This window comes from Coenobita brevimanus, chromosome 80, assembly GCF_032717465.1.
Source record: "Coenobita brevimanus isolate Jiangsu-jjx chromosome 80, ASM3271746v2, whole genome shotgun sequence".
Classification (NCBI taxonomy): domain Eukaryota; kingdom Metazoa; phylum Arthropoda; class Malacostraca; order Decapoda; family Coenobitidae; genus Coenobita; species Coenobita brevimanus.
This window is the reverse complement of record NC_137033.1, coordinates 23,310,624-23,336,566: the sequence shown is the minus strand read 5'-3', so window position 1 is coordinate 23,336,566 and position 25,943 is coordinate 23,310,624. Positions and strand designations below refer to the sequence as shown.

Genomic DNA, 25,943 nt, shown 5'->3' with positions numbered 1-25,943 from the left:
AAAAGAGACAGGCCAGAGAAAGAGATAGGGGATGGAGTTATCCCCGTACCCTGAAGATTGGGTCTATGAATGTGCGTGGATGTGGTACGATTGAGGCTAAAAGGGAGGAGATTGGAAGAATGTTTGTGAGAAGAAAGTTGGATGTGTTAGCTTTGAGTGAAACGAAGATGAAAGGGAAGGGTGAGTCTATGTCTGGAAGTGTGAATGGAAGATTGTCAGGTGTTGATAGAGGAAGGGCAAGAGAAGGTGTGGCCTTGTTAGTGAGTCCGGAAGTACAGCAGTGTGTGATTGAATGGAAGGTGTCATCGAGACTGATGTGGGTGAAAGCGAAATTTGAACGTGAGTTGTGGGTGTTTGTGAGTGCATATGGGCCTGGTAGTGAAAGGGATGAAGAAGAGAGGGAGTCTTTCTGGAATGATGTTGATGAGTGTCTGCAGAGTTTTGGAGCGAATGTGAATGTGGTAATGATGGGAGATCTGAATGCTGGAGTGGGAAATGTAGCAGTTGAAGGTGTAGTTGATATGCATGGTGTGCCTGGAAGAAATGAAAATGGGGAACGAATGATAGCGATGTGTGTTGAGCGAGAGATGGTGATTGGAAATACGCTGTTTGAGAAGAAAGATATTTATAAGTATACATGGGTGAGACAGGAGGGTGGAAGGGTTGTTGATAGAGCTTTGATGGACTATGTGGTTGTGTCTAGGAATGTAACAGGAAGATTGTTGGATGTGAGAGTTCTGAGAGGGGAGGGTGGAGGTATGTCTGACCACTACCTGGTGTAGGGAAAGTTAAGAGTAGGTAAGAGATGGGTGAGAGCTAGGAGGGTTAGGTGTGGCAGGGAGGTTTTGAAAGTGAGTGAGTTGGATAAAAGAGAGAAAAAGATAAAGTATCAGGAGAAATTGAAAGATGAGTGGAACGCACTGAAAGACCAGGAAAATGGCAGTGTGGAGGAGGAATGGCAGTTGTTTAAGAGTGCTGTGGTGGGGCATGCAGAAGAGGTGTGTGGTGTGAGACGTGTGGGTGGTGGTGTACGAAAAGGAAGTGAATGGTGTTGCGAGGAAGTAAGTATGGCTGTGGCTGAGAAGAGACGTGCATATGAAGTGTGGCTGCAGAGGAAGGATGAGATGTCATATGAAAGGTATAAGGAAAAGAGGAATAGGGCGAGAAGGGCTGTGCGTGATGCTAAAGTGGCAGCAGATGAGAGGTGGGGTAGGCGGCTTATAGAGAATTTTCAACAGAATAAGAAAATGTTTTGGAAGGAGGTGAAAAGGGTGCGAAAGGGAGAGTCTGGGAAGGAAGAACGAGTAAAAGCAGAGGATGGAAGGATGTTAATTGAGATGGATGCAGTAAGGAAGAGATGGGCAGAGTATTTTGAAAGATTGTTAAATGCAGAGGAGGAAAGGGTGGCTGAGATTGTGGCAGATGGAAGGGTGCAATGAATAAATGTGTTGGGAGAGTTGAATGATTCTTTGATCACGAAGGAGGAAGTGGAGAAGGCAGTAAAGAAGATGAAAACAGGGAAAGCTGCAGGTATGGATGGGTGTGCTGTGGAATGCCTGGAAGGTGGTGGAGTGACCACTGTTGACTGGTTAGTAAGATTGTTGAATGTGTGCTTTGTGAAAGGTATGGTGCCAATTGACTGGGCAAGTGCTTGTGTGGTCCCGTTGTATAAAGGCAAGGGTGATAAGTATGAATGTACTAGCTTTAGGGGTATAAGTATGTTGAGTGTTGTAGGTAAGGTTTATGGTAGAGTGTTAATTATGAGAGTTAGACAGGGTACAGAGGGAGTGATTGGTGAAGAGCAGTGTGGCTTTAGGAGAGGGAGGGGATGCATGGATCAGGTGTTTGCTGTGAGACAAGTGTGTGAAAAGTATTTAGCGAAAGGCAAGGATGTGTTTTGGGCATTCATGGATTTAGAGAAAGCGTATGATAGAATTGATAGGGAGGCTTTGTGGACTGTTTTAAGATTGTATGGACTTGATGGTAGGTTACTAAAAGGGGTGAAAAGTTTTTATGTAAATAGTAGAGCGTGTATAAGAGTGGGAAATGCTGTGAGTGATTGGTTTCCTGTGAGAGTGGGGCTGCGACAGGGATGTGTGATGTCGCCTTGGTTGTTTAATATTTACATGGATGGTGTTGTAAGGGAGGTGAATGCAAGAGTTTTAGGTGGAGGTCTGAGTCTGGTGAATGTTGATGGTGGAGAGTGGAATCTGAAGCAGCTGCTGCTTACAGATGATACTGCACTGGTGGCAGATTCAGAGGAGAGATTGAGACAGTTGGCAGAGTTTGGAAAGGTGTGTGAATGGAGGAAATTGAAAGTAAATGAGAATATGAGTAAAGTGATGAAGTGTACGAGGTTGGTAGATGGTAGGGGGATGAATATAGCGAATGGTGAGTTGCTTGAGGAGGTAGAGTGTTTTAAATATCTAGGGTCACATGTTGCTGTGGATGGAAGAATAGATGCAGAAGTGAAGTTTAGAATAAATGAAGTAGGAAACGTGCTGGGAGGAATGAAAAAAGTGTTTAGATGTCGTTCGCTTAGAATGGATGTAAAGAGAAGGTTGTATGAGGGTGTTGTGGTACCGACTGCATTATATGGGGCTGAAACATGAAATATGGGTGTAGCAGAGAGGAAAAGTTTGAATGTAATGGAGATGAGGTGTCTGAGGAGTATGTGTGGAGTGACGCGTATGGATCGAGTGCGAAATGATGAAGTGCGAAGGAGAACTGGAGTTGTTCGGGAGATGGCTGGTAGAGTTGAGCAGAGGGTGTTGCGATGGTTTGGGCATATGGAGAGAATGGATAATGAGCGATTGGTGAAAAAGATAACTAGGTCTGATGTGAGAGGTGTAAGGCTGAGAGGAAGACCACGAATAGGATGGATGGACAGTGTGAAGAGAGCACTGGATGCGAGAGGGATGTCTGTTGAGCAAGGAAGAGTGGCTGTGAGTGACAGAAATAAATGGAGAGAAATTGTGAATGAATAAGTGATGACGCAGCCCTGAGGGGATATTCTCCCTTATTTGGTCTGATCAGCTAGTCAGGTCAGGTGCGGGTAAGGGGATGGGTCTGTTATGATGTGGCAGGGGTAAACCAGCTCTGCTGTCGGGCCCTGCTGCGGATGTCACTGATTGCATTGCGCAGTTGACCCTTGTGCGGTGTGGTGCGGTGAGGATCTGTCCGTTCTCCCCTTGGGGCTAAGATGCGAATGAATGTGTTTGAATGGATGAGTAATTGGGGAGTGTGTCGTCCTGTCTCGGCTACCTCCCTTTCCTTGGGGGAAGCAGCCTAGGTATATAGATGGATAGATTATTATTATTATTATTATTATAATGATAATGATAATAATAATAATAATAATAATATTATTATTATTATTATTATTATTCCATGACTGTTTTTTCCGATTATTGTCATACTTTCTGAGGATGTACAGCACCATATTCCTATAACACTGACCCAATTTCAGTGGCCTTGACCTACTTTTCAAGTCAATGGTCATGAAATGTCCAAAAAATCATGAACTTTCTACTTCAATTTACTTTAAACTTATTAAGAGTACATAAACATAGAAGGAAATCCCATGACAAAATTATTCTCCAAACACTTGTTTAGAGAAATTTTAAGGTCATGCATGCATGGCATTACGATATTTCGGACACCTCAATTTTCAACTCTTTTTCAATAATTGTTCTTTCATACAGGAAGAGCCAAAACAAGTGAGGTACTGTACTTCTTGGCCATGAAAGTTTTATCTAGTCCTGGACCAGGTTTCCATATTTTTTGGTACCAGTTTGAAAAGGTTTTTGAGTTGTAACAAAAAACATAAGTTCAGCGACATTCTCTTAGATGGAGATCAGCAAATGTCTTTTACAGTTAGTCTTCTAATGATTATTATTACTTCGTCACTTTTCGTCTCTGATTTTCACACACTTATTAAAGATGTATATAACTAAATGACCCTATTACAATGACTCAGTTTCAGTTACTCTGGCCTACTTTTCAAGCCAACAGGTCCGAAAATGTCCAAAAATCATGAGTATTCAAACCCATTTTAGTCCAAAACTATTACAGATGCAGGAACGTGGAAGGAAATCTTGTGATAAATTATTTTCCAAACAACTGTATGGAAATAATACTTGATGGTCACATCATGCGTGACATTACAATATTTTGGACACCCCACTTTTCATCAATTTTCAATTGCTCTTCTGTATAGGAAAACACAAATCATGAATGGTATACTTTTTGGCCCTAGAAATTTTGTCAGGTCCTGGACCAGGTCTGTATACTGTTTTGTGAACATATGGCCAACTGATTTTAAGTTATTACAAAAAACAATTTTCTCTTACATGAAGATCAGTAACCATATATGTTAATTTTCTAGCTTTTATTATCATTGCTATTATTATCATTTTATCATTAAGCTTCGCCAAATATATGGCGAAAATTATTGTATTGGTAAGTATTATTATTATTTTTCGTTTGCATTTTTTTTTTTTAGATTATGATGATACTAAACAGGAAGGTACCCTAGGGTAACCCAAGTATTTGAGCAAAATATAAATGACCTTGATCTATTTTCGAAGGTCATATACCCATTCCTGGTGGAAAAGTAAATGCATATTTGAAATTGAGACATCTCAGAAAATAACTGAGATACAGCTATTTGGTTGAAAATGCTATGATAAAAAAGTTTGATGTGAATTTTGGCTAAATAATTTGCCATTAAACATAAAGGAAAGTACCAAATTCAAATCTGCCCAGTGTTTTCTCTGCAACAAATTTAAGAGAAAACCACAAAAGCTGTAAAGCTGTAACTTAACAGAAGTACAGCTGTGGTCCCTCCCATTATCGGAAAGGAATATCGTTACAGTTAAGCATACAGTTAGTCAATTAGACAGACAAATATATTATGTACCCATGCTTCATTTACCATAAATAGTCATGGCAAATCTTCCTTATTGTGGCTACACAAGTAAATTGGTAACTAGTTATTATTCAGCTTCGCCATATTAATGGCGAAACTTATTGTCTTCATTATTTTTATTGTTGTTGTTATTATTATTTTTTTCTTGCACATTTTTTCTTAGAACTTGATGGCATTATGCAGAAAAGTAACCTAGGGTAACCCAAGTACTTGTGCCAAATAAAACTTACCTTGACCTAATTTTTAAGGTCATATACTCATTTCTGGTGCAAAAATTGGATATTTGAAATTAAAATATCTGAGAAACTGAGATAAAGCTGTGTTGGTTCCTTGTGGAAAGTATCGAATTCAAATCTGCTCAGTGTTTTCTTTGTCGCAAGTTTTAGAGAAAACCACAAAATCTGTAAAGCTGTAACTTTACAGAAATATAGTTGTTGTCCCTCTCATTATCTGAAAGGAATATGGTTACAGTTAAGCTTACAGTATGACAGTTATTTAGGCAAATGTAAAATGTACCCATGCATTTTTTTATACCTTTGCCTTCACACATTATTGTTACATAAGGAGCTACCTTAGGTAGTACATGTTCCAAATATGAATGACCTTGATCTGCTTCTAAAGGTCACAAACTTGTTCATGATGCAAAAATTTAATACCTCGTGTACAGTAAACAGTTATGGCGAAGCTTCCTTGTTGTGGTTACTATCTATCTATCTATTTATATACCTAGGCTGCTTCCCCCAAGGAAAGGGAGGTAGCCGAGACAGGACGACACACTCCCCATTTACTCATCCATTCAAACACATTCATTTGCATTTTTGCCCCAAAAGGGGAGAACGGACAGATCCTCACCGCACCACACCGCACAAGGGTCAACTGCGCAATGCAATCAGTGACACCCGCAGCAGGGCCCGACAGCAGAACTGGTTTACCCCTGCCACATCATAACAGACCCATCCCCTTACCTGCACCTGACCTGACTAGCTGATCAGACCAAATAAGGGAGAATATCCCCTCAGGGCTGCGTCATCACTTATTCATTCACAATTTCTCTCCATTTATTTCTGTCACGCACAGCCACTCTTCCTTGCTCAACAGACATCCCTCTCGCGTCCAACGCTCTCTTCACACTGTCTATCCATCCTATTCGTGGTCTTCCTCTCAGCCTTACACCTCTCACATCAGATCTAGTTATTTTTTTCACCAATCGCTCATTATCCATTCTCTCCATATGCCCAAACCATCGCAACACCCTCTGCTCAACTCTACCAGCCATCTCCCGAACAACTCCAGTTCTCCTTCGCACTTCATCATTTCGCACTCGATCCATACGCGTCACTCCACACATACTCCTCAGACACCTCATCTCCATTACATTCAAACTTTTCTTCTCTGCTACACCCATATTCCATGTTTCAGCCCCATATAATGCAGTCGGTACCACAACACCCTCATACAGCCTTCTCTTTACATCCATTCTAAGCAAACGACATTTAAACACTTTTTTCAATCCTCCTAGCACCTTTCCTACTTCATTTATTCTAAACTTCACTTCTGCATCTATTCTTCCATCCACAGTTGTGGTTACACAATATTTAAATAGGTAACTAATTATTATTATCATCAAGCTTCATCATATACTTGGCGAAGCTTATTGTTTTGGGAAGTATTCTTATTTTCTTAGCTTCCCCCCCCCCTTGACATATTTTTGGAGGTCATATTCTCATTTTTGGTCCAAAAAATTGCATATATGAAATTGAAATATCTTTGCAGCTAATTGAGATGCAGCTATTTGTTTGAAAATATTATGACTGAAAAGTTTGCTGAGAATTTTGGCTGAAAATTTTACCATTTAGCCTGGTGGATAGAACTAAATTCAAATATACTCAGAGTGTTCTTGAGACACGTTTTAGAGAAAACCACAAGAGCTTTAACTTTGCAGAAATCTAACTGTTGTTCCTTGCATTATCTGAAAGGAAAATGGTTACACTTAAGCATATAGTTAACCAGTTAATGAGACAAATGTAAAATGTACCCATGCTTACAAAGACAATCAGTCCTATAAGCAGTTATTGTCAAGGTTCCTTATTTTGGCTACTCAGTAAGTAAATAAGTAACTAGATATTATTATTATTATTATTATTATTATTGTTGTTGTTGTTTTTGTTATTATTATTAAAATGACGACACTTTTCGTCTCCAATTTTCACCACACTTATTGAGGATGTACATCGCCATGATATTATTGCACCGACCCAGCTTCAGTGATCTTAACCTACTTTTCGAGGTCACATGTCCAAAGATATCCAAAAATCATGAATTTCCAACCACCATTTCCTCGACTTCTACCTGAACATAGAAGCAAATCCCGTAATAAATCTAATTTCGATATATTTTTATGAAAAAAAAGCTAATAATTCATGCATGACATTGCGATGTTTTGGACACCTCAATTCTCAATAATTTTCAAATTCTCCTTCATATAGGACAAACCAAAACATAAATACGGCACTTTTTGGCCCTATGTTTTTTGTCTGGTTCTCAACCAGGTTTGATTACATTTTGCTTGCAGTCTGATCAAAGAATTCTGAGTTATTACAAAAAAAACATTATTGTCATAATAAGTAACAGTTTCTGACAGTTATAGTCTTCTAGTTGATCTCCACCTATTACCATAAGTGTAGATTTTTGTTACCATCATTATTTTTATTATTATTATTCGGTCACTCTTGTATCAAATTTCCATCAAACTTAATGGGGATGTACTATGGTGCACAAAAGTATCGGTGCACAATATAAGTGAAACAATTGGGACGACAGAACGAAGGTCACTGAACCACACCTACCACACGTTGGCAGCCCTGATGTCGCGAGGTGTCATAATCGCCAGCTTGCAATATCCTCATGCAAACATAAAGCAAATGTTGTATTTATATAAATAGACATTGTCCATACACAGCCAGGCTTTGGTAAACATCATCAGTTGATCGAATTATTCGATAGGCGTCGGACCCCTTGTGCACCGATACTTTTGTGACCCATGGTACAGCATCGTGATCCTATTACACTGACCCTGTTTCAGTGATCGTGAACTATTTATCAAGGTTACAGGCCGCAAAATTTTTAAAAATCATGAATTTTCAACCTCAATTTTCTCCAGAACTATTATAGATACATGAACATGGAAGAAATCTCGTGATGAAATTATTTTCCAAATATATCCGTGGAAAAGAACTGAGGGGCAAACTTGCCTGACATTACCATATGTCGGAAAACCCACTTTTAAGCAGTTCTCAGTTGCCCTTCCATACAGGAAAAACCAAAACTAAAAGAAGGCGTTTTGCCGTAGATGATTTGTCTGTTCCTGGGCTAGATCTGTGTACTTTTTGTTGGTGGTTTGACCAAATGTTTTTGGTTTATTACAGAAAACGTTAGTTCAGCAATACAGTATCTTCATAGGTGTTCAGTAACTGTTTCTGACAATTACAGCCTTCTACTGCTTATTGCTGATGATGCTGTTTGGTGGTAGCAGCACTACTAGATGTGTGAATTTCTCAAACTTTCAGATTGTGCTACACACAAATCCCTCCCACATGAACATCTACACGCTTCCCTTTCTCTCTCTCTCTCTCTCTCTCACACACACACACACACACACACATGCTCACTCACTCATTCGTACACACTGCCAACCTCTCTCTCTCTCTCTCTCTCTCTCTCTCTCACACACACACACACACACACACACACATATGCTCACTCATTGCTATACACTGCCAGCCTCTCTGTCTGTCTGTCTGTCTGTCTCTCTCTCTCTCTCAGGGGCACACACACACACACACACACACACACACACACACACACACACACACACACACACACACACACACACACACACACACACACACACACACACACACACACACACACACACGTGCTCACTCACTGATTCCTATACACTGCCAGCCTTTCTGTCTGTATGTCTGTCTGTCTGTCTGTGTCTGTCTGTCTCTCTGTCTCTGTCTCTCTCTCTCTCTCTCTCTCTCTCTCTCTCTCTCTCTCTCTCGGGCACACACAAACACACACACACACACACAAACACACACACACACACACACACACACACACACACACACACACACACACACACACACAAACACACACACACACACACACACACACACGCGCGCTTCTAACCTTCTCTGTCAACAGGAAAGACTTGGGAGGACAAGGTTGCCGATTTACGCAGCGTTTTAGTAGAGAATGGGGTCGACATTTTGGTAGTAACAGCTCTGGACAATGTGGCTTGGCTGCTTAACCTCAGAGGAGCTGACATACCTTTCAATCCAGGTAAGGTACGGTAAGACAGGTGTAGGGAATGGCAGTAAGGTGGGTGAGAAGGTGTAGAGAAGGGTAGGGAAGGTAAGGGAGGAGTGAAATAGAGGTCAGCAGGGTATGATAGAAGTGAGACTGAGTAAGACTGCATTAGGCAAGGTGAAAAAAAGTTGAGGCAAGCTGAGAAAGTGTGAAATAAACTCTCGGAAGGATAGGGAGGAAAAAGAGAGAGATGGGTAAAATGGGATAGAGAAGTGTAGTTTAGTGTGTGTGTGTGTGTGTTTGTGCGAAACCTAGTTCTGTTTCTCGCGGATAAGTGTCGGTGAGAACAGACCGTGGAGAGAGAGAGAGAGAGAGAGAGAGAGAGAGAGAGAGAGGAGGGGGAGTGGAGAGGTGAGAAGATGAGGAGAGGGAGAGGGGAAAATGTGTGGAGCGGAAGAGAGAGAGAGAGAGAGAGAGAGAGAGAGAGAGAGAGAGAGAGAGAGAGAGAGAGAGAGAGAGAGAGAGAGAGGAGGTGGGGGAAAGGGAGAGGGTGAGACTAAGTAAACATGACTTTTTCCCACCCACAGTTTTTCGAAGTTACGTGTTGGTGGGAGCAGACCGAATACAGCTGTTTACCCCTGAAGAGAAAGTCACTGATGAAGTGGCTCAGCATCTACACGTGAATGACTGTGTGCAGCATACCTGTGTACAGTAAGTTATTATTACTCTCTCTTCCTTGAGTTTGGGATCTTCTAATTTTCATTCTCTTTCTTACTTTTAAGCCAGAATGCAAGAACGAGGCTTGAGCAGGACTTGGGTCCCGAATTTGCTTTAAGCTAGACTTGAAACGCGCTAGCCAAAAATCGATATGTAGAGTCAAAGCTTGAGCCTCGCACACGCCGAGCCGATGCACACAAGTCCAAGCCGCCTCGGAGTGGGTTAAAATGTGATCTGATCTTTGAGAACCTGCTATTTAATGATTCTGTGAGGCAGATTTGCTTTTAAAGCGTTGAATATTTTATCAATTAAGCTCAGTACAACAAAAGATGTTACAACAAAAGACGGTGGCTGTGAGATCCTTGGCAAAAAATAATTTAAAAATTATACATAATGCTTGGCCGTCCAGTATACAGTATACAGTATGTAGGCTGCGTTTCGTACCCTTGTACATACAAGCGTTGCTGACAACGTGATATGATATTCATATCTGCATTACGATGGCATCACTAGTTATGTACAGTACGGAGAAGCCTAATAGGTTATGACAAAACTTTCGTGTATATATTCTTATACATCTGCAATTAGAGCCCCCGTAAACTCTTGAAAGTTGCCAGTGTTCGCCGGATTACTAAATAGCGTGGGGTCACTACCCATTTAGAGTTGGTGTACCTTCCTTTAAAAAAAAATCCTATTGGGATTATTACTCATGCATAAAACATTATGCCAGTATTATATTCATCTTAGATATTTTACTGATGCTCTAAATGAGATTTAGGCTGAAAAGTTCTCCACAGTTTTTTTAAAGCCATGAAAGCTTATTGCGTGATTTTGCATTCAGCACATTTTTACAAGTGTTATGAATCTCAGTTGTTGGAAAAATTTATCATACAGTTTCCAAAGATCGTAATCTTTCATCTGGCAAATCCTAACATGGTTCTATCCATTATACACCTAATAATAGTAAGAACTGTACAGCCGAAATCTTACGTGGCCGAGATCAGCAACCCGAATTTTTAAAGGCATGGCATTCCTCTTGCTTTGAGAAAACGTCTCAGTTCTGCTACAGTCTATTTTTCCACATATATTTTAGCTGCGACGTCGACGATGGCACTATATTTTCCTGATTTATCAGCTGATTTCAAAAGGCGCAGGTGTCAAGTGTGGTGTATACATCAGCTCCGCCCTGGGCCCCTGGCAGTGGGTACAAACTACGCGACGCTAACCATAAGAAAGCGCCTCCATATGAGCTCAGTTAGTTCATACGATCTTCGATTATTTAAGTACCATATTGCCTTCATTTTTTATGTAAGATACAATTTCGTTATATCCATTGACCATTTTTCCTTGCAGATGTACATTCACCACCTAAATACATGACTGATCAATACTCAGGCAACACAATACTCCCATGTAGACTGTCCCTAAACTGAGATGGACGCAACCTTCTGTTCCTATTATATTTTGATAAACAAGCCATTTTTTCTCGTGTATTATATGTAGATAAATCAATAAACATCCTATTTTAGTAAAGGAACACAAAAATTGTGTAACAGAGGGAAATTCAAGTTGACCCCACTTTTGCACTTTACATTAAGTTATCTGGTGAGTGGTGGCATCTTTTTCCCATTTATGGGGGCTCCCATTAATATCTAGAAAAATAGTTTTCATAATGTCCAGTACAGTTCATACTGTGAAGATAGCAAAATATCATGTGATTAACAGTCATGTGTGTTACGGTACGTGTGCTACATAACCACTTACACAATGAAATGTCGCGAACTCGGGCCCCACTGTCGATGCAATGTGTCGCTCGGTATGCCTTCACCAAAGCTTGCTCCCGGACTCGCCATACATCCTCCATGACAAGGTTCATTGTGGGTTGAAATGAGACCAAAGGTAAACTAAGTCAACCTCATATGACCTTGACCATTGATCCTTTGATCTTGCCGATCTAATCAGTTCATTATCCCTTCATATTGCATCACTGACAAAAGTTTGGTGGAAATCCGTCTGCATGTTAAGGAGATATCGCGCCCACAACCTTATGACCTTGACCTTGCTGACCTAATTAATTCACCACTTTTCATACTGTATCACTGGCAAAAGTTCGGTCAAAATCTGTGGAGGGGCTCAAGAGATATCGCTCCCATAAGGATAATCTAAGTCGACCCATAATGCCTTGACCTTTGACTCATTGAATTAACTGAATTAATCGGTTCATTATCCCATCATACTGCATCATTGACAGAAGTTTAGTGGAATTCCATCAGTGAGTTCAGGAGATACTGCGACTGCAATAGCGTGGATTGAAAATAAGTACCTGTTCATATGATACTTCCAGAGAGTAAGAAATAAGAATAAGAGATTTATTGATAAATTCGCTTAAAGGCAGCCTTCGGTGGTCTCCGCTCGATGTCAAGTCAGTTGCTGTTCTCAGTCGAAAGGTAACAGAAACTTGAATTATTCATGTCGTGAGCCAGACGGGGTGAGGAATTTTCCCATATTTTTATCCTTTTATCAATGCCGGTCCAAGGATGAATCCATCCCCTCCATTCTAAACAAAAGACCAGAAATGAGTCATAACTCGGGAACCGGTGGCCCAACTGGACTGGATATTTTTGTATTCTTCGTGTTACAACATTTTAACAATACTTCCTCTAATAAAAACTCGTGCTACATGCACCTTTTTTGCTGTGTTATGGTAACAAACAAACATACAGAAATCGGATCATTATAATATAGGTAAGTGTTTAACACAGTAAGAGATATGCGGACTCAATTATAATAGTGAAACAGAGTGAAAAAATTATATTTTACAACAAGACGTGTATATATTTTACGACAGTGCAGTGACGTGTGTATACAGTATTTGTAAAAAATGTCTCTAGAAACATAAGCCTTACTTATATGTGGATAAATGATTTCTTTGGTAAATAGCTTCAGCAGAAAATAAACTTATAGAAAAGTAAGTGTTTAGCACAGAACCCGGTAAGCAATAAGCAAATTAAGAGGGCCATTGGGATAATTTTTGACAAGGCCAAAATTGCATTAAATATTCGTTGATGACTGTGATAATTATGCCACATGTAAAGGAAACTACATACATTAATTTAAGCCCCTCAAACCAAACCCAATCAATCGCCCTTTTCGTTGTTGCCCCTTTCACCCTTTTCAAAAATTTAAAATCCCTTCTCTCAAACTAATAGAACTGCAAGCTTAAAAGTAATATGGCTGAAGGACCTTATTATGTCCTTCAAAAGATCGAGGTGATATTTGAGAAACGAATTTTCTGGAAAAAAAAAAAAAATGAGTTTAAATATTCTGCAAAAAATATTCCGTTCCAAATATATAAAAGAACACTGAGATCGTTTAATAGTTAAGGTCTAGGCTCATGATGAGTCTTTATTTCATTACAATTGGTCAAATAGTTACTGAGGTGTAGGAGACAGAAGGTAGAAAACTTAGATTTTGAGATACGGGTCGGTAGGTTTCAATGTCCCTGTACTCATCCATAACGAGATTCTTTTATGCAAAAGACCCTTTTTGTTTTCTTTATATTCTAACGAGAATCAAGTATATACGTTATAAGGATCCTTATCCTTATGGAAATCAAATTTCTTAAGTTTCCAGGCTCCTTGTCCCTTCCCCCTTGAAGGATTGCTGATTTTGATAGCATATTCCTTGTTTCTCTTGCTAAGATGCATTTCTTGAGCCTTTTTTCTTGCCTCTTTCAATGTCTCCAGCTTCCTAGGAAGACGTGGCATTTTGAACACTTCACAAATCTGCTTCAGGACAGGAGAGTTTTGGGTATGGCTGCAGGAGACGAAGTGTATATCCTTTCTCTTCTAAATTCTCTGGGTAGCTGTTGCGGTGCTGGCCCTAAAATATCTGTAGAGTCGGTCACAAAATTTCTGAAAATTTAGGAAAATTTCTTTAGACATAAATGACCATCAAGACATGAAATTACACGGGTAATGGTGATTGTAAATGATAGGCCATTACAAATGCAAGAAAAGTTTAATATACAGAGCAAAATATAACGCTTACCTTGGCCTGTGAAAATCTTAATCAACAAAAAATATATGGAACAAAATAATAATAATAATAATAATCCATCTAAACATATTAAATATTTAGTGACACACCTGAAATAATCTCAGTGTACACATCGAAATATGAACACTTGATTTGAGTGAAAATCTGTCAATACACGGTCTATGGAAAAAAAAAAAAAAAAAAAAACATCGGTAAACATAAATCAGATATTTGGTAACTAATAACTGTCATTATTTTAATGTACAAATCAGGACATAAACACAACGTGGCGTGAGTGAAAGTCTCAATTAACAAAAAATCTAGGGAAACAAAAATTTTACCAGTAAATATATGTTAGATATTTGGTGACTAATACACTTGCAAGTACTGTTTCTACTCATTTCTCACACAAAGCACTACCTTCCTCTGCATCTTCGTCTTTGGACACTTTGTAGATGCTGCTGTCGTTCAGGACTGATCTGAGGTGATATTTTAACATCAAAGCAAGTGGTAGACGGGAGAAATCTTTTTGTATCCAACATTTCCTTTAATGTTATGTACAGACGACAGCACACATAATCCGCACGTCAGAGAAAAAATATTCACTGACAACTGTCTAAAAACTCCCCTACTCCCCCCCCCCTCCCCTCTTTCACACTCATTCCTGCAAGTAGTCGCTGGTTCGAGTACGAACCGAGACTCCTTCTCTCTCTCTTTCTCTCTCTCTCTCTCTCTCTCTCTCTCTCTCTCTCTCGCTTGTTTAAACACAGACACACACACAAACACACACACACACACACACACACACACACACACACACAGTATAAACATATATATATATATATATATATATATATATATATATATATATATATATATATATATATATATATATATATTCAACTACTGTATCTATTTCTTCCTCTCCCTGTCTCTGTATCTGTCTATATATCTATCTCTGGCTATCTATCTGTCCAAATAGATAGATAAATAGATACTTTGCATGTGTGTTATTATGATTAACCGTTTTTATTATGAGAAAAGCAGGCAAATTAGAAACAACTGCTAGGATAAATTAGCAAATTTCAACCTTACATATATAAATCATATTTTGAAATGATTTAGTAGGTCTGTTACAATATTGACCATTTAAAACTGTAATAGGTTACAATAAATATGATAATATAATGCATAACAGTAAGTAATTTTTTTGGTCACATTATCACAATCATCATCTGGACCTAATTGCTAATAAGGTTCAAAATCAATGGGAAAAGATGCAAAATCATCCCAAACCTACTCGTTTAATTAAAAGTCCAATACCAAACGTAACATTGCAATTTCGTAAAATTTACATATATACTGAATTTGTAACATACTGTCGTTGCTTGAAGTATTGTTCCTGGATTGGCCACGCTACTGTAGGGTGACAAAGGTGAATGTCTGAGAAGAAGAGAGAAGATTTCTGAGTAGGCTTAACAGAGAGGAACAGAGAGATGGAGGGGAGGGGAAAAGGGAATATTGAATATCAAGGTATTTAAATGTATTTTATTTAATATTTTCTATTATTATAAAATGTAATTTTTCATCAGGGTTGTCATATTAATATATGAGGGAGATCTATAGATGGTGACCCGTGATGTAGTGGACCCAAATTCATAAGGTCGGGGGTTTAGTCCCACGCGGGGCGAGAATGATGAGCAATCTCTTTACACCCAAATGCCTGCGTTCAGCTAGAAGCAAAATAGCAACCTGTTATCAACGAATGGTTGTGAAGTCCCACCTGGGGTGACTAGCTTTGGTAACCCGTAAAATATAGCACCCCCTGTATTGGGTGTTACAACAGGCTCCAAAGGTGAAGTGTCGGGGTTGAGCGCCGCAGGTATGCGCCATCTCCGTTTATGCCCAGTACACTGTCTTTTATGGATGGTGTAAATAAGAATCACTGCGGAACAAAATAGTTGGAAAGCTTCTATATAATGTGCATAATAGTCGTCGTCATGTTATGATATGTGACTGGATATATAGTGCATAATGATGATGATCTCTAGATCTGCTGGTGTTGCTGCCAGGATGTTATAGTGCTTGCATTCTTCCAGCCACGCCTAACTATTTATAATAATAATAATAATAATAATAATAATAATAATACATTAAACTCTACCGTAACATTACTTGTATGAAACCCTGTTATATTTTGAACCTATTCCCAAAACTCCCGCTCAAGAAGTATTACTATTACTACTACTACTACTACTACTACTACTACTACTACTAATCCTTTCCTCATTATCCAATCCTACATTGCCCCACGAGGAAAGTAGAAGCCTGGGGCTAGGCAAGTTGGTCCTGAATTTAAGATAGAGTGACCAGCCTCACTCATTCCGGGAATGAAGCATGCTTTACGGCTGGGGAAAAGTGAAGGGAGGCAGAGTGGCAGAGTAAGGGAGTGGCGCACAACAGCCAGCTGAGGCTGCGGCCACTGCTTGTACGTGAACTCAGCCCCTCAGCGTGGGTAAAAATTACCTATATAATTTACCTCTTTGCTCCTTACAGACTCCACCTAGCGGGCTGGGGAAATATTCTGTACATTGGAAAGAAGATGGATTGGTGAGATACTTTGCTGAATTGCTGAGTGTTCAAGGTGATATGATTGCTGGGGTACGAGTGTGTGAAAATGACCCATAAGGAAATGCAGTGCACAGTTTAATCCCCCATAAGGATGTTGGTTATTAGTGTCCATATTATATTTCATTAGGCTAAATAGGAAAAGATTAAGTTGTTCACATGGTGTGTATTAAGTGAACGTAATTGTCAAAAGAAGTGTAAAAATAACCACTGAATACAAGCCTATATATATTTTTTGTACAATGTATAGTGAAAGTTGTGATTCATCGATTTCATGGCAACTGTCTTGGAAAATCAATCATATCTGGTTTTGATCCTTATGGATTTCTGTTAACACTAATTCTGTGTTCAGAGGAGTCTCCTGAACAAAATGAGACTGCTTGGAAAGGATCCTGGGGGATGCAAGGCCACCCCCTCCCCATGTCAGTCCATGAACTACATATTGGAGAGATGCAAGCAGATTAGAAGAGCAGTGGCCACTGATGTAGCGACAGAAAAGAGATAAAGATCCAACAGTGAGGCGAAAAGACACAGACTGAAGGGAGCCAGTAAGAATAAGTGATTTAATGAGGCAAAAAGCCTTTGAATCCACCCTGTTGAGAAGAACTGTATGTGGAGAGCCCTCCCATACATGAGAACCATACTCCATACAAAGGTGAATAAAACCCCTGTATAAAGTTAACAGCTGTGTGGTGGTACAAAAGGCATGTAATCAGCTTAGCACGACTAATGTGTTGGAGGCAGATTTTCCAAGAGAGATAATTTTACCTTTACATGATAAATCCTGAGAGAATGAAACTCCAGATACATTCAGAGATGATGCCGGTTTGAGTTTAACCCGCCCCATGCCAACGGTGTACATGTATGTCGGCCCCTATATGTGTGGACAGTACCATTGACATACATGTACATCAGCAGTTTGATATATTTGCCAAAATTCAAACATTCAAAATAGGCACCAAAAGATAGGCTGGGATATTCCTGCACCCGTCTAGGCCTCTCAAGCCCTGCCTATATCATCTGTATACCCAACAAAAGCATTTTCGGCTCGAATAGCATAGTTACCGATGAACAAAATAAAGATGTACCTCAACTCAATCAGTGTCGGAGGTGGACGATAAAGTCTATGGGCGTTACTCTGAAGTTTTCAGCCGCCTGGTCAGGGAGAATCGAGCTCAAAATACAGTAGACCTAAATGGCTTCTGTGAGTACTTTTATGGTTGTTTGCCATGTATTCTCATCATTTCTAGCCTACCTAGCAAAAAAAAAAAAAAAAAGGTCGAAAATTGGGTAGCACCATGGCTCCATGAGGGCTGTTTTGTAGATTTACGTATTAATAATGTTTAAAATGTTGCTTATAAATAGGGGCAAAAATTGACTTGTGAAATCAAGCAGTAAGTTTTACTTTATTCCGGCTTACTTCGCTGATTCTCTAAGGATGAGAATTTATAAACTTTCTCAACAGTACACAGCAGAGACTAATTAATCACAATTGCTGTTTGTAGTACTGTTAGCCTCTTGAGAAAGTGACTCCACCCCTGACAATCAATAACTAATGCTATAATGATAAATAGGTTCTTGCTGGTGCATTAACTCCTGGTTGGCACAACGGATTTAAGCTTAATACAAAAGGACTGGCCTAAGTACCAGTTATGAATAATGCAAAGCGTTTATGCAAACTAGGAGTGGCAACTAGAATAAGCTTAATGTGGAGAAATAAAACACGAGTTTAACTATATATTAAGCTCAAAGGAAAAGAACTGTAAAATTTATTAATTACAATGAAATAAATTTACGTTACATGTCTTAAAATGAATTCAAAATAACAAGGAGAATACACTCACTTGCTCACTCAAAAGCTGAACACTTAAACCTAGGAAAAACAAAAGAAAATACTGGTCAGTGGAGGGGCTAAGCGGAATGATTGGGCGTCGATACTTAGGACGGACGCTGCAAACACGCTAAACCTCTACGCCGATTCACTGTCTAGGTGGAGATTTCAGGAACTCCCTGTACAACGGCGGTGCTGCTCCATGCTTGGCACAAACGAACCTGCTCCCACGACGATCCAAGCCTGACTGAGTTGGAATTATGGAAGGGGGCGAGGGATGGCCGTGCTTGGCTCAACAGTCAATGGAAAGAAAGTGAGCGACATACGCTCACAGTAAATCACTCAGTGAAGGCGCTAATGTCGCGTGCAAGGATGATCACTTATGAAACAGTGAAAAATGTTCTGAAAACCGTCCCAATTGAGTGAATGCTAGGACAGTTGGACTGAGTGATTTTCAGTGAGAATTCCACTAGAATTCGTGGTTTTCACACTGAAACAAAAATGTCACGAATTTATAAATATACTCGTGCGAATTTGTGACATTATGCCCCATCAAAATCAAAATTTTTTCTTCAGAGAAAATTTTTTCGATATACATAGATATAAATCCTAACTCAGTCACACAAGATTCACACTGTGGTGTGTGTACTATCTTGCTACAGGAGAAAATCACAGTCGCCCATGAGCATAAAATCCTCGTATTTATGTTAATAGAAGCAAGCTTGAGGAAAAAACTCCGAGACGATGGTGAAAAATCCTGTACACTGGTCAAACTGAGCAAAAGTTCACTACATTTACATTAACAACTAATTGTTATGTAGTGTGATGTATGTAATACACGGTGTATATGTGACAGTTGTGGTGTAACTGTGTATACGTGTAAAATTATGTAATACAATAGCAAATAATGACGACAAGGCAGAAGAGAAGAGGCAGCAGGATGTGTCAGGGATGATCAGCTGATCTGTACGACAATGCTGCACCCGCCAGCTGCACCTGCGAAAGGAATCAAGGTGGAGGATCAAAAGTGTCATTTCTCTCTCTCTCTGCCTAGCAATCAGTACTTATGTTTATTATTAACCAGGAAACGTAGTCTTTGGATTGCTCAAATCTCTCAAGACCCCTGTAGTTTACTGGTTAACCTAGCATTATTAACCAGGAAATGTGCCAGTTCCTGGATTGCTCAAATCTCTGAGAACAAGCAATTTACTGGTTAACCTAACTCTACACTTACAATTAATGACAGGAAGATGAGAATCCCTACGCAATCTCGGGCAGGTCACATTTTGACGCCCACCGTGGGTGTGAACACTCGTGTGGATAATGTGCATTCTCCAGGAATCCTCAGAGAGGCCCACAGCTTGAGACGTTCCACAAGGTAATTCATACACATCTTTGGATTGTCCCTGCGGGGTTCTCGAACTTTCCCCTTAACCTACGGTACATATGTATGTACAGGCCCTGGACTTGATGTGTCCTGTGGGGCCAACGGGCAAGATGTCAGGTCTGCACCCACTTCACCACTGCCCTGTCTCTCAACTGACTCTGAGATTATGGGTGTGGATTCAAATGGCACAGGAAGGACATGTCCCTGATTCGTGGTTCATGGACACATTACAAGAAAGCACAAAACTATCTATTTCCGGTCCCATTCCTGGCCAGAAAAAGTCAGCATGGATACGGCCCTGAGTTTTCCTTTTGCCCATGTGACCTCCTGAGGCTGAACAATGACCCCATTCTAACACTGCTAGGCGATACTTTGCAGGAACGACAAACTACAGTCAAACCTCGCCCTGGGGTATTCATGACTCACGGTAGAGCCGTCCTTGTTTATGAAGGAACTTGGCTCGACCTCCCCGTGAATACTTTATCACTCTACCCTTTTGTTTCTTCTGCACGGCAGCAAGTGTCGGGTCAGAATGTTGTTCTTGAGCAACAACTTGGCTACACATCAGATCTTGCGGCGATGCAATGGTCACTGGGGTGACAGTTTGGATCTTCAGCCATGGCTCATGTCACTGCAGCCGAAGTCTGAGTAGTGTCATCTATGGTGCAACTATACTTGGCACCTGGAATATTGCCTATTATTAGGTCAAATAAAGGTTCTGGCATGACAACTGCAAGTGTCGTACCAGTGTAAAAAGGAGATGCCACCTGGATATGTGCCTCAGGGAACAATCTCACTGATCCATAAATAAACTGAGCTTGGATCTGTCGACCTGTGTACTCCTCAGGCCGAACTAGACTCTGCCTGACACAGCAACCTGAGGAACCATCTCTCAGACCTTCACAGGAATGTCTCCCACAAACCCTGGCTGAGCATGGAAGGCACTGTCACCTGTGGGAGGGCCTATGGAGGAAGCAACCAGCCACTGATGAGGCTACTGAATAAATGATGTGGCAAACATGGTGCCCTGAGAACTAGATACCTGAGGGGTCGTACTCGCTATCTGGGGAGACGGAGCATTGGCCTCCTGTGGAGGAGTGTTCACTGTCGCAGGAGGACTAGTGAACTGTGGGAAAATACTCGTACTGCTAAGGATGACACCACCGTGCTGCTACTGAGGAATGAAGGCTGCATTCGCCTCCTGCCTCTGATACACTAGGGCTGGTGCTGAAAAGGACTGTCCTGACCTTTGATTGCATGGCTGATACTGCTGCTGGTTAGGGTACTTGTTGTACCGCTTCCACTCAGGTTTCTGAGTGTTTTGCCCCTGGTCCGTCTTGTTTGGACCTTGGCCATTATTCTGGGAATGCCCTTGTTGCTGGGGTTCAGTCTGAGACGGTTTTCCAGATTTGTCAGCTTTCCTGTTCCAGGTGTGTTGCTTACGAGTTTGATACCCGTATGCAGTGAAGAATGCATCAGCCTTCTCCACCATATGGCTGGCGTCCCTTACCTGGCAGATCTTAAGCTGAGCCATAACTTCAGTAGGCCACGACTTTTCTAGCTGCGTGCACAGCATAAGGTCGATTATCCCCTCAAGCGTGGAAGGAGTTTCATCTTTCTCCATCCACTCATCTAAGTAAGCACTAAGCCGATCAAGGAACTGAACGGCAGTCTCTTTTTCTTCTAAACACGCCCTCATAAACTGACTCTTGGTGTCGTCAACTGTAAGACCATACTCTTTGACGAATGCAGCCTTCATCATCTCATACGTGAGATTGTCTCCACGAATTCTGTGGAGAACATCGAGGGCAGGGCCCTCAAACAAGCTAAGAAACTGGAGCTGCTTAGCTGCCTCATCCAGCTGATACAGCTGAGCCATGTCTTTAAAACGAGCTATGAATGGCTTGATTCGCTCGCCTTCCTTGTATGGAGGAAGCTTGATGTGTGGGTTCGCCAGAACATGTGCAGGGAGAGCGCTCGTGGAGCTTGGGCCAGCTGCACCAGATGTGTCTGAAGCCAAGGAGTCTCACTTGAGCTTCAACATCTCAAGTTCATGTTTTTCACATGCCTCGCGCTAGGCACGTTCATGTTCTCGTTCTCTCTCTCGTTGTTCACGCTTGTATTCACGTTGTTCTCGCTCATGTTCTAACTCGAGTTTGCATTGTTTTTGCTCGTGTTGACGTTCTCTCTCACGTTCTAACTCGAGTTCGTGTTGTTTTTGCTCGTATTCACGTTGTTTTTGCTTGTATTCGCGTTTTTCTCACTCGTCTTCGCGTTCTCTTTCCCGTTCCTCACGCTGAATTCGATGCTCTTCATGAGCATCGTTCTCGCATTGCTGCTCATAACTAAGCCGAGAGAGTACATACTCTTTCACTTTTGGGGGGTCGCTAAGCCCCATATCTTTAGCGTCCTGTACATAGACGTCGGTAGACATGATGCTAACTCAGTCTGAGTGAACTAAAGACTAAGTACTGACTGCTATTTTGCAGAGAAATGCCAATAATCAAGAATAATGAATATAGGCACAGGTTAGTGGTGACCAGTTTTATCTAGTTAAACTGGTAAAGAAAAAACTAAAAAAATAACTGACTGTGGAAACTATTATGTAGAATTAATAGAAATGAATCATTAATCACCAGTAAGATAGTGCCTATAGACTTTAATGATAAATACCTAAGTATGAGTGAGTGAGTATTATCTCGTTAATAACTTTAGAGCTAGGAGTTAATATCCTGGTGAGGTCGCCAGATGTCACGGGGTTTTGTAGATTTACATATTACTAATGTTAAAAATGTTGCTTGTAAATAAGGGGAAAAATTGACTTGTGAAATCAAGCAGTAAGTTTTACTTTATTCTGGCTTACTTCACCGATTCTCTAAGGATGAGAATTAATAAACTTTCGCAACAGCAAACAGCAGAGACTAATTACTCACGAGTGCTGTTTGTAGAACTGTTAGCCTCTCGAGAAAGTGACTCCACCCCTGACAATCAATAACTAATGCTAATAATGATAAATAGGTTCTTGCCGGTGCATTAACTCCTGGTTGGCACAACGGATTTAAGCTTAATACAAAAGGACTGGCCTAAGTACCAGTTATGAATAATGCATAGTGTTTATGCAAACTAGGAATGGCAACTAGAATAAGATTAATGTGGAGAAATAAAACACGAGTTTAACTATACATTAAGCTCAAAGGAAAAGAACTGTAAAATTTATTAATTACAATGAAATAAATTTACATTACATAAGTCTCAAAATGAATTCAAAATAACATGAATACACTCACTCACTCACTTAAAAGCAAACACTTAAACCTAGGAAAAACAAAAGAATATACTGGTCAGTGGAGGGGCTAAGCGGAATGACTGGGCATTGATACGTAAGACGGATGCTGCAAACACGCTAAACCTCTAAGCCGATTCACCATCTAGGTGGAGATTTCAGGAACTCGCTGTACAATGGCGGCGCTGCTCCATGCTGGGCACAAACGAACCTGCTCCCACGACGATCCGAGCCTGACTGAGTTCGAATTATGGAAGGGGGCGAGGGATGGCCATGCTTGGCTCAATGATCAACAGAATGAAAGTGAGCGACATATGCTCACAATAAATCACTCAGCAAAGGCGCTAATGTTGCGCACAAGGATAATCACTTATGAAACAGTGAAAAATGTTCTGGAAACCGTCCCAATCGAGTGAACGCTGGGATGGTTGGACTGAGTGATATTCAGTGAGAATTCCACTATAATTCGCCGTTTTCACACTGAAACAAAAATGCACGAATTTATAAATATACTAGCGCGAATTTGTGACAAGGGCCCAAAAGTCTGCTGGCAATCGGGTAGTTAATATTGTTAATATTAACGGATGTTCCTACGGAAGCTTATGGTGGCTCAAAAGTGCAGAAACTGAGACGTGGAGGTACTAAAAACAACTAGGTTACTTTTATCCTAATCAGCTAAGAAGTTGGGTGTCCCGTGGCCTCCCCCATGTCTATTTGAAGTAACTGCTGTGGTGGATGTAGCAAGAAGCAGATTGATAGGTAAGAATGGAGCCCTCAGTGTAAGGATGGATTGGGTTAGATATACAGCTTAGAGGGTCATTGATCAATAAAAGGAAGAAGACCGGTGACATGACAGAACCTTGAGGAACACCACTATTGATAGCTCTAGGAGAAGATTAGTGGCCGTCTACAGCAGCAGCTTAGAATGACCAAAAAGGAGAGTATAGATGAAGGCACAGATAGGATAGAAACCGCAAGTGGGCAGTTTGGAAAATAAATATTTGTGCCAGACTTGATCAAAACCCAAAAGGGGGAAGACCAGGAGTCTGAAACGACGGTGAGAAGATCTCTAGTGGACAGACTATGGCAGAACCCACACTGGCTATCAATGTGAAGGTTATGACATGAAAGGTGCCTTTTTTGTTATGAATAATTTTAAAACTTTGGAAATACAGGATGCTAAAGCAAATGGGTAATACAGGTATGGGAATGGTCACCTTCCTTTTGGACAGACTGAGTGAGAGTCAGCTTCCAGCAAGAAGGAAAGGTTCAAGTCGACAGAGGCAAAAGAGTTTATCTGGGCAGGGTGTAAGCATAGCAGCACAGTTCTTGAGAAATACATGAAGAACTCCATCAGGCCCATATGCTTTGTTAGTACTGATGCCAGTGAGGGCAGAAATTACATCATATGCAGAAATGTTAATGTCAGCCTTGAGGAAGCTAGGAGGAGGAAAGAAATGAAGGAATAGCTTCTTAATCATCTAAAGCGTTATTGCAGGAGAAAGTTTGGGTGAAGAGTTCCTCTTTATCAGGAGAAGAAACAGCACCATCAGAGCTGAAAGTAAGAAAGGAAGTTGAAGTAACGGTGATAGAGAGGTTTTTGTCAGGGTGCCAGAATAAACAGGAAGAATATTTGAGTTGTAGATTTTAGATCATTTAGTGCAAATTAAATTAGTCTTACGAAAACAAAGAACAGACTTAGCATAATTTTTGGCAGAAATGTAAATCAGATGAGATTCAGGAGTGTGTTGATGCTGGTACCATTAGTAGGCGTTCTCCCTGGTGTGGACAGCATTAGAATAAGTGTGATTAGGCCAAGTTTCTTTTTATCAGTCAGGGGATTAGAGAAAGGAATGTATGCTCCCACGCCAGAGTAATAACCTCTCTAATGCACGAGGCACACGTAGATGGCTCTCGGCCAAGAAAGCAGTAATCATTCTAGGGAAAGCCAGAGATGTACTGCCTGAGGACATCCCATTCAGCAACCCCAAAGTGTCACAGACTTTATGGGAGAGTCTGCAGACCTTGGTGAAGCGATAAGACAGGTTAAGGTAATGAGGTTGTGATCGGAGGATCCCAACGGAAAGGTCAACAGAATAAGCAGAGGGATTAGTTAGAGGGAAAGATTAAGTATGTTGGAACTCTCTCCAAGATAGTCAGGGATAAGAATAGGGAGGATAGAAAAGATGTAGGCTTGTTCACCAGGTGGATCGTGAATAAAAAAGAAGAGCCAATAGTATTGCTGAATACTGAACTCGCCCAGAATGGAGATTTTAGAGGAGAAACTGACAGAATGTGTTTCATCTTAGTAGGGTTTAAGTACATGGCACGTACATATTTAGTCTGAATATTACATGATAGCCGAAATCAGAGTGAAGAAATTTAAGAGGATATAATTATGTTCAGGACCACAAGAGAAAGAATAAGATATGATGGTACCATGATTAAATATATGCATTAACCACCATTGTCTTTGGGATGAGTAAAACGAAAGTAGAAGTATACAGAGAAACTTTTCCCGTCAGATGTCTCAGACAGCTGAGTCTCAGTGAGTATGAGAAGTTGATATTTAGAGGAAAGGAGGCGTAGGTCAAGAGAGAGAAAATTAGAGGAAAGACCGCGAATGTTAAAAAGGTGAATGGAGAGAGTCAGACAATGGTTCCATGCATCTCGCTTGGTCGCTTGATCATCACCCCCTACACTGGGAACTCCGAGGCAAGATGTTGAGACGCCATTTCTAAAAACTTTTCAGACTAGAAGTGTGGTATGTAATGTATATGCAGTTAGGTGTACTGTATAATAGATGATAATG

At 40.6% G+C, this 25,943-nt stretch overlaps 1 protein-coding gene across 1 annotated transcript in view; it reads left to right on the top strand.

Annotated features, from left to right (window-relative positions):
* Positions 1–25,943, top strand: part of LOC145409302 (xaa-Pro aminopeptidase 1-like) — a 617,499-nt gene that overhangs the window by 148,201 nt on the left and 443,355 nt on the right. The window contains exons 7-8 of the mRNA XM_080279779.1: positions 9,143–9,280; positions 9,835–9,958. Of these exons, the coding sequence (XP_080135905.1) occupies positions 9,143–9,280; positions 9,835–9,958 (262 nt within the window). The remainder of the gene's footprint in view (positions 1–9,142; positions 9,281–9,834; positions 9,959–25,943) is intronic.